Source organism: Bufo gargarizans, chromosome 6, assembly GCF_014858855.1.
Source record: "Bufo gargarizans isolate SCDJY-AF-19 chromosome 6, ASM1485885v1, whole genome shotgun sequence".
Classification (NCBI taxonomy): domain Eukaryota; kingdom Metazoa; phylum Chordata; class Amphibia; order Anura; family Bufonidae; genus Bufo; species Bufo gargarizans.
In genome coordinates, this window is record NC_058085.1 from 204,508,153 (window position 1) to 204,525,409 (window position 17,257).

Genomic DNA, 17,257 nt, shown 5'->3' on the forward strand with positions numbered 1-17,257 from the left:
TACACAAGGTGAAATATATCAACTCCATTTACCACTGTCATGAAGTACAATATGTCACAAGAAAACTCAGAATAGTTTCGATAAGTAAAAGCATGCCAAAATTATTATTACCACATCTGCCTGGTCCTTAAAGTGAAAAATGCCAGGGTCCTGAACGGATTAACTGACAGATAACATTTAGTGACATTTCCTTTAAATGGAGATTTCTCAATACTTTGTCTGTGGCGCTAAGGACCTGTAGTGTAGAGTAGTGCACCTTAGGAACTTGTATTTGGACTAATTTCAAAGATTTCACTGAACTGGCATGTTAAACTAATAGGTCCATTATACCGATTACTGTGAGTTATACCATTTGCCTTGAGTATCTCTATCATCATGTCTGTACAAAGGCGAAATTGAAAAGCAAGACATTAGTACAAGTTGCTCGTGTAAGTTAGTTTTATTCATATTTTTCCTGTTTTGGGATATCAAAAACCCTCACAAAATAAAGGTGTCTTACTCAAAACTGTTGTCCCTCTGGATGAGCAGATCTAGGGCTTTGAGATTTGTGTCGGACTTAGCGTTATTAAATGTTAAAAAGGAACATAAAAACAAACATGCATACACATGTACATTTTGTGTTTCCTCTCTTCAGAGGTCTATATAAACCATGATGGGAAGCACTGCCTAATAGTTAAATACACATATAAATAACGTTTAAGGGAGTGCTTCTCTGTAGGATCCCAAGAGGGAAGCTACTGCCAAATTTACCTAGGCTCATCCAGAAAGTATAGAAATTCCACCTCAGTGCAGCTCCTGTCCTATGAACTGGGAAGGAGAGAACAGAAGGAGGCAAAATAAGCTTTGCTGGTTACGATTATGAAACAAATATATAGGTAAGGCCTTGTTTCCTGGATATCCCTTGGTGATTGCAAATAGCAGAGGATAAAAAGCTTAAGCCTCCAATTCCAGGCCTAAGCCAAGTTTGTGGCCACCAGCATTTATATTCTTTCCATCTACCAATGCAGAGAGAGACAGTTTCACACCTGAGAAAAGACACAAAAAAAAAAAAAGTTTAAATAATCAGTTCAACACATCACTGCAATCATTTCTTGAAAGAAAACAAAAAACAAAGGGCATTTGGTAGTTTAAAAAGATAATCTAAAAACATGCTAACTTGTCTTTAAAGGGGTTCTGCAGTTTTTTTAAACTGATGATCTATCCTCTGTTAGTATCAATGGCCTGGGCATGGCTAAGCTCTGTTCACTTGAATGGAGCTTAGCCCCACCCAGGCCACTGATACTAGTCTTGAAGTCACTGGGCCTGCGGTAAACAGCAAGGAGGCCACAGTACTACTGCCTGCGCCACTGCCTTCTCAAACAGCTGATCGGCAGGGATCCCGGGTGCAAGACCCCAACCTCCGTTTTTTCTGTCCGCAATGTGGAGCAAAATGGATCCGTCATGACACAATGTAAGTCAATAGTGGCGGATCCATTTTCTCAGAAAAGAAAACAGATCCATCTCCTTTTGACTTACAATGGTTTGAGAAACCATCTCCTTTTGACTTACAATGGTTTGAGAAACTGATCCGTCTTGACTATTTTAGAGATAATACAACCGGATCCGTTCAGAACAGATGAAGACAGTTGTATTATGACACAAGCGTTTCTTTGCTGATCCATGATGGATCCAGCAAAAACACTGGTGTGAAAGTAGCTTAACACACAAAAGTCAAAAATTATTGCATAAGGCTGAAGAGTCTCTCTTTCTCTCTCAACGGCCATGTGACCAGTCGACACAATGTCCCAGGCCCCTTCAAACAGCTGATTAGCAGGAGTGCCAGGGGCCTAACCCTCTCTGATCAGATATTGAAGACTTATCCTAAAGATACTGTAGGTTTTCAATATTAAACTCCAGGAAAAACACCTTTAAAAGTTCTTAGCATTATAAAACTTTCCCTGACAAATGCAACTACACAAAAATAAATAAATCTAAAGATGAACAAACGGTGAATACATTATAGCCAATTGCCAGATATACTTTCATTGCTGGTGCAAATAGACTAACTACAGACTTACATGTATGTGATGGCTCCAAAGCCCCCAGAGGCATATGAAGCTGTAAAATAGCAGCCACAGACTTCAATGTGACCCTATTATAGTTACCGACATGCTTTAGATGCCTATGGCAGAATACAGTCGTACAGAGAAATAACATGCAATGTTTGATCGGAACACCCACTACGGAGCTGTTGTCTTCTCTAATGGCCAGCTTGGAGGGGAAAGTTACATGAAACAATTACTTGGTGTGTAGCCACTGGGACAGTGTTAGTCTCCCTACAGCTTCCTAGTGGCCTTATGATTATTAGCCATTTAAATCTCCAAAATATGAATACAACGGTAGTTACAAAGAACAAAACAGTTCCAGCACTCACCTGGCCTGAGAGTCTGGGTGTACCCTACTCCAACAAGGCTGGCATTGTTCACCTTTACCTAATTGAAATAACATTTTAGTTAGATTATAGTCCTTTGTACATTTTATGTTAAACATCTCCCCCCTCAAATACAGCAAATAGCATTTATTACGTAGGGGAAGTTAATAAAAGACACTTACTAATGTATTGTTATTATTCATATTGCTTCCTTTGTTGGCTGGATTAATTTTTCCTTCATATTATGCACTGCTCGTTTCCATGGCCAGGACTTGAGGTGCACATAGGCCAGTGCTTTTTTTTTTTTTTTTTAGTATGCAAGCTTGGCCACTGCTGCTGGATTGCAGGGTGGTCATAACCACATAAATGTGCAGTATATAATGTCATGTAAAAATTAATCCAGCCATCAAAGGAAGCAATATGGATAACAATACATTAATAAGTGGCTTGTATAAACTTCCTCTACCGAACAAATGCTATTTGCTCAAGTGAGACAACCCCTTTAACATCGGAGGTTTTTTCATTTTTGTTTTTCTTCCCTGTTTTCCCGGAGCCATAAAAATTTTTATTTTTCTGTTCACGTAACCGCATGAGGGCTTATTTTTTTTTTTGCGGGATAAGTTGTGCTTTCTAATGCCACAAAATTAAGTGAAAAAAAAAATCCAAATTGTGTAGAATTGGAAAAAAATAAATAAGCAATTAAGCCAGTCTTACGGGTTCTGTCCTTACGGCATTCTCTATGCAAAACAACTGAACTGTGCCCTTTATTCTCTGGGTCAGAAAGCTTCGAACAATACCACATATGGTTTGTTTTCTTGTGTTTTAATACTGAAAGAAAAACTTTAGGAAAAATGTATTTTAAATGGCCATATTCTAACCACCGTAACTTTTTACTGAGCTGTGGGGGGGAGGAATCATTTTTTTGCGGGACGATCTGTAGTTTTTAATAATACGAGATCTTTCTCCTGCATCAAACCGGAGCACGAGTCGCACAGTACTGACGTCAGTGCAATATCAATCCAGTGACGTCAGCTCAGTGTTTAGCCGGCACCCCAGACTACTAGGTCACGTGGGACGCCACGTCTTGACCGAACACACTGCACGGGACGCTGTGAGTGTACGGCAACCTGAAACATCAATGCTGTGAGGATTCAGTCAGGAGGGGTGATCGGAAATACCGCAAGCGACAAGAGACTGTAAGTACGGGAGCATAGTCTCCAACCTGCCATACATCTTGTTAAACACGGGAGCACAGTCTCCAATTTGATATATACTGCTGCATACTCAGCATACTGGATAAAGAGACATTAACATCATCAGCGCTCCACTAGGACTGAGCCATAGGGCTGATACTATCGCTCTAACGTCACAGGCCTTAATCCTATACCTCTGTGGAAAGAACTCTCACTGAGATTAATACTACCAGTGAAATCTTGCACTTTTTGTTTTTGTTTTATGTATGTTTTAATGCTTTTAAGGGTATGTTCTTAAAATATTATTAAACACAATTATCTACACTTTATCCAGTGATCCCTCTTGAGTGTGCCCCCTCATTTTTCTTATTCTCCATTATTTCTTCTGGGTCCTGAGGGTAGGACCTGAGGGTGAGCACCTACCCATACGCAACAGGGGTGAGCCGCTGTACGTCACACGATCTGTAGTTTTTATTCATACATGGTGGGTATGTGACTTTTTGATCAATTTTTTGGGTAAGAGGAGCAAAAAAATAAAAACACCATATGGGCTAAATATTTTTATATTTTAACAAGGGCATTTTCAGAAGCAGCAATGCCCATGATGTTTTTTTTTTTATTTTAGAGAAGGGAAAGGGGGGGTGATTCAAATTTGTATATTTAAAGGGGTTTCTACAATGTCAGCACTACATAACAGTATGTCTACCTTTCTCCCTGCAGCCGTTTTGGTAAAAAAAATTTTATATATATATATATATATATATATATATATATATATATATATATATATATATATATATATATATATATATATATATATATATATATATAAATATGCTAATGAGCCTCTAGGTGCTATGTGGGCGTAAAAAATGAGCACCTAGAGGCTCCGTCCACTCACCCTTTATGCCGCCCAGGTCCTGTTCTGCCCACCCCGCTCCTCTTGATTGCGGCGGACCGTGCCATCATCGCTGCCGAAACCCCACGCCTGCGCCGTTCACTTCTGTATACCGCGCAGGCGCAGCGAGGAAGCTGGCATCAGGAAAGCGGCCTTCACTCACTGCGCCGAAAACAGAAGTGAACGGCGCGTGTGCAGGATTTCGGCATCATTGCGCGGACCGCGCCATCAATCAAGAGGAGCGAGGCTGGCAGAACAGAGGACCTGGGCGGGATAAAGGGTGAGTGGACGGAGCATCTAGGTGCCGATTTTACGCCCACATAGCACCTAGAGGCTAATTAGCATATTATAAAAAAGTGCTTTTTTTAACCAAAACAGCTGCAGGGAGAAAGGTAAAAAAACACTTATGTAGTGCCGACATTAGCGCATCGCTAATGTCAGTCAGCTACATAACAGTATTTCAGGTGGTAGAAACCCTTTAAGATACAGTACTCAGGATTTATTACATCTCATATACTGTATTCTCATAGAATGACAGTATAGGCCGATTTTGCAGATATCCTATGCTAGCCACCTGCTGGCTAACATATGAACTGCAGCTCTAATACACTGTCTCTTCAGAGAGACTATGCGTACTATTATTAATGACCGTCATCTGCGATTGCTGACTAGGTGTCGGTCTTAGCAAAAAATCCTGAAGCTTGCACTTCCATGTTATTTAGATGTCGTGGTTGCACTTGACTTTAGGCTTTAATGACTACTATCGGCATTATTGCTTGTCACGGACATGATCCACAAGCCTCTGCTGTTTGAAACAGCAGAGACCCGCCGGCCATGGCGCACGCACCATGTTTGAAAGCCCTTCCAGTGCTGTACATGTACAGTGCGGGGAAATGTTGAGAGTCAATGTTTTTGGTGGTCACATTTGGTAAACACGCACAAGCAGCTACCACCTCTGGTCGTACAAACTAAACTGCAGTGATAATTCACTACTCACGGAGATTGATGCATGAGAGTCCAACTGGTATTTAGCAGCAATTCCAAAGCGGGTACTGTTGTTCCCAGATGTCCAAGCAAGGTTTACTGCCGTCTCCAATTTATCACTAACTTTCTGATAGATGGAACCAGCGAACTCAGACCCATCATTGCTGAAGAGAGACGGTAGAGTCAGTATAGTTCAATGTGCAAGTACAATTAGACATTAGTACATTCAGAAAAAAATAAAATAAATAAAAACACAATTATCCTTCAGAAAACTACAAGATTACAATATATCTTTAGCACTCTGCTAAACGTATCCTCAACATGAGCACAACTATGCTAAAGCCAGGCTCTCTCCCATACAGAGGTTGCTGTCATGTTTGTTTTTAGTCTACTTTCACATATCCAGTACAGCCCTTCAGTCAGGTGGTTCCAGCACAGAATGCCAGGAATCTACCAGACAAAAACCGATGTGAAGTGGTTTCTGTCCGACCGATTCTCTGCATATTTGCCGGTATGTGGCTGGATCTCCAATGGAACCCATTATAGCAGGCCATTCTCTGCTGGAACAGCCTGCCGGAATGCTGTGCTGCAAGTGTGAAAGTAGCCTTAGCTACAACAAGAATGAGCTTCTTAAAATTTCCCACTACAACCCAATGAGAACCTTGTTATACTTAGGCCTCAGTGGTTATATATCTTAGCTGGTATATCATTTTTTAGACTGCTGAATCAAAATACATAAGATATAATTTGACTTCTGAATTAAATACATAAAAATAACCAGACTGAGTTGTTTGGTTTCCTAAACCACAGATGTGTTACTGTCAGAGAAAGACCTTGGACCATGTCCCGAATTTATAAACATACTCCCCACCTGCGCCTGACCAACCACGAGGAGGTGTTGAATTAGCTCTGTGATCTCACGCTGTGCGCACCTGTTAACAGCAGAGCTGACAGCGGGAGGAAGAGTGTGGACGGTGAGGAGCAGCAGCGTCCAGGAGCAGGAGAGGTAAAGTGGTTTATTTTATTAAACAAAGGCAATAGGGGCTGATCTGATTTACAACAGGTAAAGGTCTGTAGTTCATCTGCCTACGCACAAGACGACATGGTGGAATTTCCAGTTCTATTCTATGTAAAATAAATACAATGAGGGGCAGTCTCCAGAAAATAGAGAGCTACGATTTCATAATAACTGTTTAAAGCGCTTCTCTAAAGGGTCCATTCACACGTCCGCAATTCTGTTCCGCATTTTGCGGAACGGAATTGCGGACCCATTCATTTCTATGGGGCCGCACGATGTGCTGTTCAGATCCAGAAATGTGAACCCGCATTTCCGTTCTCGAAAATACAACATGTCCTATTCTTGTCTGCAATTCCGGAAAAGATTAGGCATATTCTATTATAGTGGCGGCGATACGCGGTCCGCAAAATGCGTGGCTCCGCAAAACACACACGGATGTGTGAATGGACCCTAAGGCCGGGAACCTATTTTAAGCCCTTAACAGTTTTTTCCAACCACTGCTTGATCTTTGAGCTTGGTCATTGAGGCAATGGGGGCCAAAATGAGAGGCAGTAGGGGCCGATATGAGGTCCGATTGAGGAGGGTCATTCACATTGGGGTCTGAGCTGAGGTCTTGGTGGGGTCTTATTAAAAAAGGGGATCTGATGTCTAACGAAAATAATTCTCTTGTTGTCCTCCTCTAGAACCTAGGTGCATCTTATGGGCCGGTGCGTCTTATAGGATAAAAAAAATATATATATAAAATAAATAAATTGCATGGATTAGAAGACAATCTTGAAAAATACTTACACATTGGTGTGAAGTTGGAAGTCTCCTGTCTTGTAACCAACTGCAAAGTTATTCTTGGTCAACTTTGATTTGGCACTATCAAAGGTCATCTGATAACCGGCAAGCCAACCATCATAGCCGACCACAGCTGAGCCATGGATGGCAGGACCAGCAAAATCGAAGTCCACATCACAGCCAAGGTTCACATACTCCTGCTTGTAGGCAGCTTTAACCTTACCACTCTTCTTGCTGATTAAACAAAAAAAAAAACATTTATTAAAAAAAGGCAATATATGGAAACAAATGAGGAGTTTCCAAAAGAATGGCATGGGACAGACATTTTGTTAATCTGGCATAGACATTCAAGAGCCAGAATGGTTCCAATCTAGAGTAGTCAGAGCAACCATACTTTTCATAGATGACCACTTGTCTGGAAAGCATCAGGAGTTAATAAATTAATTGTAACAAGTGCAAAAATGGAGCAGTCCAGAAAACTGACAGCATATTCGACAAATTCATATTCGAAAAATGCGCAAAAAGACGTTTCAAGGCTTCCATTTTACATGAAAAATAAAATAAAAACCAGCATCTATGACCTTCGAGAATCCAAACTCAAAGGAAATGTGCCACCAAAAATGTTATCTGCCAGTTAAAAACAGATAGACATTTTTTCTAATCTATAATAATAAAATGTATTTATATAGCGCCACCTTATTACATAGTACATAAGGCCGAAAAAAGACATTTGTCCATCCAGTTCGACCTGTCACTTATTGATTGTGATTTGAGCCATTGAGCCATTCACTTATTGAAGTAGGATTTGAGCCATTATTGAACTGACAGGAGTGGTGCCGATCTGCTTCGGGTTTGGGACTACTAGAGGATAGAGTTTAGGCCAGAGGAGTTGGTGGGGGAAAGGTTTAGTCTGGGAAAAGTCATTTTAGGTAGCTTGATGAGCCTGCCTGAAAAGATGTGTTTTTAAGGCATGTTTGAAGGTGGAGAAGTTGTGAATTGACCTAGTATTCCTGGGCAGAGTATTCCAGAGAGAGTAGGTGTAGCTCGAGAAAAGTCTTGAAGATGGGCGTGAGGTGAGGTTATTAATGTTAGGTCACTAACAGAACGGAGAGCACAAGTAGGGTGATAGATCGAGATGAGGGAGGAGATGCAGCACTGTGGAGAGCTTTGTGGGTGAGGGTGAGAAGTTTGAACTGTATTCTATGGTGGATGGGCATCCAGTGAAGTGACTGGCACAGACTAGTAGCATCAGTGTAGCGGTTGGATGGATAGAGGAGCCTAGCTGCAGCATTTAGAACAGACTGAAAGGGCAAGAGTTTAGTGAGAGGGAGACCGATTAGTAATGCATTTGAGTAGTCAAACTAATCAGTTTTTTTCTGATTGTAGATTTTTTTTTAAATGTTATTTCCGGAACATGATTATGGGGGTGGCCATCTTGCCTGCTATGTTCCTAACTGCATTTAGAAAGCATTAGGAAAAGTATTTTACGGCAGCCCTGGGGGCCATAGACACAATGGTCAGGAGGGGAACTGACTTATGGGAGAGTTTTCTAGGCATGCTCTATGACCTGTGCAAAGGTAATTGTACAAGGAAAGAATAGATAAGACAGAATCCACCATTCACAATAGGAGAGTGTCAATCTGTCAATCAGAGGTGGTATCATTACAGGCAGGATTAGAATGAGTTAACTGAAGTTAATTAATCTTTATAAACCAAGAAGTGGCGCCAATTATTAGACATAGTGCCAAGTGCAAAAACTGCAAGATTTTAGTTTAAATATAAAAAGTGACATGAAAAATTATAAAAATATGAAAAAATTATGTTAAACAAAAAAGTGATTTAAACAGATCATTTTCTGATGACATATTTCCTTTAAAGGGATTCTGCAGTTTTTTTAAACTGATGATCTATCCTCTGGATAGATAATCAGCATCTGGCCAGCGGGGGTCTGACACCCAGGACCCCCGTCGATCAGCTGTTTGAGAAGGCAGTCTCACTGTTTACCGCAGGCCCTACACTGAATTATAAAAAAACATTTAACAAATACTCACCCTGTGTTCGGTGAAAATGTTGTGTCAAACGTCAGCTTTAGACCTTTAGCAAGCTGTAAAAATAAATAAAAAATAAAGTTTAAACTTTAAAAACCAGAGACTCACCTAAACCCTCAAATGTTACAATGAAAGTATTTTGCACATCAGCCTTTCATGATTACTGGGGATGAACTAACAATTTAACATTCCTGGAGCCTTTAGTATTCCTTCCCCTGTGTGCAAAAGCACGTACACGTTAAAAACCCTTCCTATTAACTAAAACAGTACACAGCGAGGAAGAGAGGCGATACTGCACGCTGTGAGGAAGCGACTCTGCAGCACTACATTAGGAAAAGCCACAAAAGAAGAAGAACTTCCAGAACCCACACTAGGTTACACACAATTCTGGATGCATTCATATTAACAGGTACACTATAAAGTTCAATGTATAGACTGATATTAAAATACTATATGTTGCTCAAAATCTAAATAACAGGCAAAAGACTTCTTACCTGGTCTTCAATAGTAATTTCTGTCCCCAGAGTATTATCTGTGTTCCATTTCTCTGTAAAAGTAAGTCCATACTCTCCCCACTTGTATTTGGTCTCTAAGCTACCATTCACTTTCCCAGAGTCTGTGTTTGATGAGCCCGATGTTGTAAATTCCTGAAAAATAAGTAGACAATATTAGTGAAAAAACAGAAGAAAATAAAGTCCAGCACCCTTATGTTTATGGGGTGCTCCTGACTTTTATTTGAACATGCCAATCCTATTGTTCTTGGAGATTATTCAGAAGTGTATCAGCAGCTTACTCCACTCTCCTCAGTCAGAAAACATGCCTGTTTGGCCAAACAGTAGGTTTTGGGAGAGAGAACCATCAACCAAATGATCTAACAACTACCCCATATTAATGGAGCAGTAGAGTGAGCTTGTATACATAATCTATGAACAATCATACATACTGACTGGCATTTTTACCACTGTATACATAGGTCCCGATTTATCACACCTTCACTCCAGAATTCTGGCGTAAAAAGTCACAGAAATAGGGCTTTTGCGACTTTTTGCATTTTTACACCACTCACTCCAGTTTTGTCAAAAGAAAGAAGTCTGGTACCGTGTAAGCCAATAGAAAACTAGTTTAGTGGTCTCATTAAAGGGGTTCTGCAGTTTATTTAAACTGATGATCTATCCTCTTGATAGATCAGCATCTGACTGGCGGGGCTCCAGTAGCAGCCTTTTCACTGTTTACAGCAGGCCCAGTGACGCTACGACTAGTATCAACTGGCCTGGGCGCGGCTAAGCTCTGTTCACTTGAATGGAGCACTAAACACACTACAGTTTTGTAATGTGAAGCGACTTCGGATGTTTCATTGGCGGAATTGCTTCCCCTCCCCAACTCCTCCAAGATTGGAATTATATATCATATGCAATATTAAATTAGAAAGTGCAACTTGTCCCACAATAAACAAGCCCTCTACGGCTATGAAAAAAATAAAAATATAAAAGTTAAGTTATTGTTCTGGAAAGGCAGGGAGTAAAAAGCTTGTTCACAGCCATTAGGTATACCAGAGAGCGGACAAGGCGTCTGGGGCAGTGCATTAACCAGGATGCTCCAACCCCCTCTGCTCAGATGCCATGTCCACTGTATTGTAGCATTATACGAGCGTCATGGTAGCTATACAAATTATCTAAGCCAGGCATGCCCAAACTGCAGCCCTCCAGCTGTTGCAAAATTTCATCTCCCAGCAGAAGATGGGATCGCGCACGAGTACAGAGCGCACCGCGCATGTGCAAGACTTTGGCAACCGCAGCCGAACTGCAGGCTGTCACTCTCAGGCAAGAGGGGGCGGTTAGGGGGCGTGGTTACCTTGACTCGAAGCAAGGAGGCCGTGCCCCCTTGACTTCAAGCTGTACGGCAATATAGCGCTGACTGAGAATAAAGCAGCATCGGACTACAGGATGAAACCTATGATTATTATCAGACTGTGGGCTACTTTCTGCTTCAGTCACTTTTACCAACTTATGCACTTTCCGAAAAATTACATTTGACACAAATTGCATGACGATGTCAGTTTGACAATGTGTTGGGTGTCTATTTCCAAAAACTATATGGGAGGTTAGAGTTTTTTTTTTGTGTTTTATTTGTACAAATTAAAACTGAGTATTGTCCTGGCTACCCGAGGTAGAAAACGTCCAGCACGCTTGGCAACGAATGGGTTGATGCTAGGACAAGCCAGGATAGGTACTTTTTGTAGTGGCTCTTAAACGGAACCTGTGACCACCTAAATGCCCCCTAACCCACGCACAGTACCTCACAGCTGAAGTCATCTGGTTTCTAATGATGTGATGCCATCAGAAAAGTAGCCAGAGACCAGATCGCAGGAAAACAACTTTTATTCCACCTCTCGCTGTAGGCAAATGAAGAGCTTGAAGTCAAGGCGCAGCAGCAATAACATTTGAAGTCAAGATTGCCACGATCGCCCATGACTCCTGCACTGTACAATCTTATTTTTAATGCTGGTTCAGTGAGCCCTCTGAAGCCAAGTACACTACAGCAGAGCCACTTACACATGCTGTACAATCTTGTTTTTGGCGCAAATGCACAAAATCCCCTTGGGGAAATCACACATGAAGGGGACATGGCAAGTTTGACTTCAAGCTTCTCATTTGCATACAGCCAGCAGTTTTCCTGCTATCTTGCCCCTCAGATAAATTAGTCAAAGACATCATTGGAAGCCGGGTGGCTTTAGCCGTGATGTACTGCGGGTAGTTTAGGATGGACTTTGGTGGTGACAAAGTAATGTGAAGAACACGTGACTACAGAAGTTTACTCTCTCTGGTTACATAATTAAAGGGATTGTTCTGTTTCAGGAAAAAAAAAAAAACACCACATGTGCTCCTTCCACAAACAAAAACTGAGCATTACTTACCCAACAGATCCTTCACAGCTGCAAGACATCACGTCGACAAGAAATAACTGCTACAGCCAACCAGCGGCCCCAGCAGTGTACCTAAATAATGCTCAGTTCTTGTTTGCAGAAGGAGCCTATGTGTTGTCTTGTTTCTTTTCCGATACCAGACAACCCCTTTAATGAGGCATGAAACTCACCACTCCGCTCGCAGACTTGGTCTTAACATCAAGTTTCACCAGTCCAAAACCTGAATAAGAGCAACATGAAGATATTTCATTAAAAACTATCCATCTAGAACAGGGTTAGGCAACCTCCGGCACTCCAGCTGTTGTGAAACTACAACTCCCAATATGCACACTTACCCTGCTCTTCTAAGAGCTCTCATAGAAGTGAATAGAGCATGCTGGGAAATTTAGTTTCACAACAGCTGGTGTGCCGAAGGTTGCTGATCCCCAAGCTAGAATAAACTCAGCATAAATACACATGTAAAAAAAGAAAGCACGAGATCTCGGAAAAAGGGGTAATTGTCTGCATTACCAGACCAAGTTCCCATGGGTAAATTTAAAAAAATAAAACAAAAATTTGACTACAAGTCAGGTGAAATTAAACATTATTTCAGATATATACATACAATGCGTATTACAAATGGACTTTCAGGTGGAAAGTCTGAAGAGTAAGGCTGGGTTCACACGGGAGTGACGGATTTGTTCAGGATGGGTCCCGGGTGTATTGCTGCAAACCTGCATGAGTAGGTACGCAATTGCAGTCAGTTTTGACTGCGATTGCATTCCGTTGTTCAGTTTTTATCGCGCGGGTGCAATGCGTTTTGCACATGTGTGATAAAAAAAAAACTGAATGTGGTACCCAAACTTCTTCACTGAAGTTCAGGTTTGGGTTCGGTGGTGTGTAGATGTCATTATTTTCCCTTATAACATGGTTATAAGGGAAAATAATAGCATTCTTTAATATAGAATGCTTAGTACAAGGTCAATTGAGGGTTAAAAAAATAAATAAAGTTAAAATAATTAACTCACCTCCAGTTGATCGCGTAGCTGCCGGTCTCCTGTTCTTTCTTCAGGACCTGTGGTGACATCACTGAGCTCATCACATGGGTCAATCACATGGTCCATCACCATGGTGATGGACCATGTGATGTGAGGTCACCACAGGTCCTTTAGCCGGCAGCTCATGATTAAAGTAATAAGAAGAGATCGGCAAATATGCGATCAAGAGGAGGCGAGTTAATTTTTATTTTATTTTTTAACCCTCAATTGACCTTCGACTAAGCATTCTGTATTAAAGAATGCTATTATTTTCCCTTATAACCATGTTATAATTACAGTGAATAGACCATCTTAGCAACCATGCGTGAAAAATCACACCACACCAGCACTTGCTTGCGATTTTCATGCAGCCCTATTCACTTCTATGGGGCCTGCGTTGCGTGAAAAATGCACAATATAGAGCATGCTGCGATTTTCACGCAACACACCACAAGTGATGCGTGAAAATCACCGCTCATCTGCACAGCCTCATAGAAGTGAATGGGTCCGGATTCAGTGCGGGTGCAATGCGTTCACCTTACGCATTGCACCCGCGTGGAAATCTTGCCCAAGTGAACCCAGCCTAATACAGTACCAGCTAAGTAAATGACATTTTCTAAATCTCATGTGCACGGCGTGGCCATTTTCCCTGCAGTGCAGATATACTGAAATCCACAGAAAGTCAATTGATTTCACCCTTTGTAATGAAAGGAGTGAAAGATTTAGGGCAAAACCACATGAAAATCCGCAAGTACCACATGCAGATGTATGGTGCAGATGGGGTATGAAAAGGCAGAAAAAAAAAAAAAAAAAAAACATGGAAAAAGAAAATATATATAAATATATATTTATATTTATTATACATACACACACACACACCCTTTTTAACCCATGTTCACATGCAACATCTCATCCCATGTCAGGTCAGTCAGAACAACCAAATAAAAATCATGCTTTACATTAAGGGCCACTGACATCTTACCATATCCTTTGCTGAAGACGTCTCTAGAAGATTTGCCAAGGTCAGCATAAGATGGTGGGACAGCCATTTTTACCTTAAAGAGGAAAAAATAAAACACACAAACTTAAACTTAGAACAGGCATCCTCAAACTGCAGCCCTCCAGCTGTTGTAAAACTACGACTCCCACAATGCCCTGCTGTAGGCTGATACCTGTAGGCTGTTTGGGCATGCTGGGAGTTGTAGTTTTGCAACAGCTGGATGGCCGCAGTTTGAGGATGCCTGACTTAGAAGATGACGCAAAGAATTATTGCTCAGGTTATAAGAGATCAAAGGGGTCATCTGAAGATTAACCCTAGCCGCTAGCACATCCGCATTACCCAGTCCCATAACTGTGTGCTTGAATTGTGGAAAAAACGATTTGATACATATGCAAATTAACCTGACTCGAGTCCTGCCCCTGACTCGAGTCCTGCCCCTGACTCGAGTCCTGCCCCTGACTCGAGTCCTGCCCCTGACTCGAGTCCTGCCCCTGACTCGAGTCCTGCCCCTGACTCGAGTCCTGCCCCTGACTCGAGTCCTGCCCCTGACTCGAGTCCTGCCCCTGACTCGAGTCCTGCCCCTGACTCGAGTCCTGCCCCTGACTCGAGTCCTGCCCCTTTGCATATGTATCAAATAGTTTTTTTGTTTTTTCACAATACAAGCACACAGAGCTACGTGTATGCGGACTGGGTATTGCGGATGTACTACCTGCCATCTAGCAACCCATGTCCTCAGCTCTATACAAAAAGTCCCGGTGACAGGTTCTCTTAAAGGACCCTACCATCAAAAGATTTTTTACATATTGAAGGTGTTCGAGAGAGGTCATCAATATTAGATTGGTGGAGATTCAACTGCAGCCAATCAACTGTTTGAAAGAGGCTGTGGGGCTGGGTCCTCTGCAGTGTCTACTGAACACCGACTAGATCGGAGTCGTGGTGCAATTAACAAAATTAAGCAGTTTTGAAAACTGACTGCTGTACACCATTTGCTATGGGCATATTCCCCATTTTCAGGCGTCTATATCCAGCAGATAAAGCAGCCATTGCTTTGGTTACAGTATCTGCTTATTTCCTGCATACTTTACAGATCACTCAGAACACACCCTGCCTGAGGAGGAGATGGCTAGCAGTATGTAGTATGCTGGGAGGAGAACAAGCTGGTAACCATTAAAGGGTTTCTACCACTTGAATATCACATATTTGGTGTTCAGACACTAGCGATTCGCTAGTGTCTGTTCTTGCCTACAAGCTAATTATCACATTAATCCGGGCTGCCGATACCTCAAAAAAAGCACTTATATCTTTATGCAAATGAGCCTCTAGGTGCTATGCAGGCGTTTTTCTAAGCACCTAGAGGCTCCGTCTACCTTGCATTTTGCCGCCCTGCGCCTCGCTCCAGCACGCCCATCTCTCACTGTAATCGATCCTCCCCCTGCTTCAGCCTTCCGAAATCCCGCGCCTGCGCCGTCCGTCGCGGCATTCGGAGGCATTCGGCGCAGGCGCAGGCGCAGTCAATGTCTGACCGCTTGCTGCTGGGCTTCGTCTGTCCCACGGAGCTCTGTGACGTCATCGGCGCAGGCGCAGTTGAAATGTCTGAGCAGGGAGCGTCAGACATTGACTGCGCCTGCGCCGAATGCCTCCGAATGCCACGACGGACGGCGCAGGCGCGGGATTTCGGAAGGCTGAAGCAGGGGGAGGATCGATTACAGTGAGAGATGGGCGTGCTGGAGCGAGGCGCAGGGCGGCAAAATGCAAGGTAGACGGAGCCTCTAGGTGCTTAGAAAAACGCCTGCATAGCACCTAGAGGCTCATTTGCATAAAGATATAAGTGCTTTTTTTGAGGTATCGGCAGCCCGGATTAATGTGATAATTAGCTTGTAGGCAAGAACAGACACTAGCGAATCGCTAGTGTCTGAACACCAAATATGTGATATTCAAGTGGTAGAAACCCTTTAAAAGCGGTCATCTGGAGGGGCCGTCCTATAATGTAAATCTGCCAGAGCTTGGCACATCTGCCACGGCCTTCACCAAACTGTGGAACGTCAGCTGCCCATGCGGGCACAGCATGAATGTAATGAGGACTGTCACGGGTCCAGCTCATCTACAGAGCCAGGCTCACACCTCTGGTCACCTCATACATGGTAAGACACGGCATCAGCTCCATGTCTGTAAGCCCACGTGCTGGACTTGGCATAGTGGGACATCATACATGTATATCATGGTTAAGGTCATACATATCCTATATATAGCCCAGGCTACAAGGGTATGCAGGCGCACAGTGGTGGGCAGCCATGTTGAAAGCATGCACACATCCAGACGGGAAGTGAACCCATTTCCTAAGCAGGATTCTCTGCACACATCTCATATGGTGATTAATACAGCATGCCAACCGGAGGACACACAAGCCACAGACCATATGCACATGGATGACAGTCCGCAGGGAGGAGTGCCATTCCATACACACACAATGGCAATGCACGGGCGCAGCACACAGCCCCGCTCGCGCCTGAGGCCTTGGACACCCAGCACCTCCCGTCCCTGCTCCTAGAGATCCATTGCTGCACACCGCTGCCCGCTCCTCCGACCGGTCACGTACTCCCAGTGACCAGAGGGGAAACTAAAGCGAAGCGCCGGCCCCGCCAATACCTGGAGTTACTGCTGAGCGGCCTGTCCTGTCCGGAGCGTGCGAGTGGAGGGCAAAGTGAAGGAGACACCTAGCCTGTCACTGTGTAGCCCCTCCCACTCGCCCCGCCTCCGCCAGCCTAGGGCTGCCCTCCGTGGCGCCTGCACAACTGTCCGCACGTCGAGCGCATAAACCTCCTAATTGTTAAGGTTTCGAGGTGTGCCTGGTCCTGATAGGTGAGGAAGAATGCTGAAAACCAGGAGAGCTCTCACCTACAGTACATTCTGACTATTTCCACAGGCGGCAAAAACCTGAGCAGCTATTGGGCCTAATGAGGGCGGGAATGAAGCCGGGACCGTGG

At 43.0% G+C, this 17,257-nt stretch overlaps 1 protein-coding gene across 1 annotated transcript; it reads right to left on the reverse strand.

Moving 5' to 3' along the window:
* Positions 1-424: 424 nt before the first annotated feature.
* Positions 425-17,007, reverse strand: VDAC2 (voltage dependent anion channel 2). Its single transcript, XM_044297953.1, has 9 exons — positions 16,920-17,007; positions 14,256-14,328; positions 12,428-12,477; positions 9,829-9,981; positions 9,338-9,390; positions 7,293-7,520; positions 5,499-5,649; positions 2,414-2,471; positions 425-1,025 (listed from the first exon to the last, which is right to left on the reverse strand). Exons 2-9 carry the CDS (start codon positions 14,320-14,322, stop codon positions 934-936), a joined length of 852 nt encoding a protein of 283 aa, XP_044153888.1. The 5' UTR covers positions 14,323-14,328; positions 16,920-17,007; the 3' UTR covers positions 425-933.
* Between the last annotated feature and the right edge of the window lie 250 nt (positions 17,008-17,257).

Bases quoted from the DNA above. Each gene is read 5' to 3' on its own strand.
- VDAC2 (XM_044297953.1), bottom strand. From the start codon at position 14,322: ATGGCTGTCCCACCATCTTATGCTGACCTTGGCAAATCTTCTAGAGAC. The intron at 5,650-7,292 runs GTAAGTATTTTT...GTCTCTCTTCAG, and splicing joins TTCCAACTTCACACCAATGT to CAATGATGGGTCTGAGTTCG. The intron at 1,026-2,413 runs GTGAGTGCTGGA...GTCTTTTCTCAG, and splicing joins CACCCAGACTCTCAGGCCAG to GTGTGAAACTGTCTCTCTCT.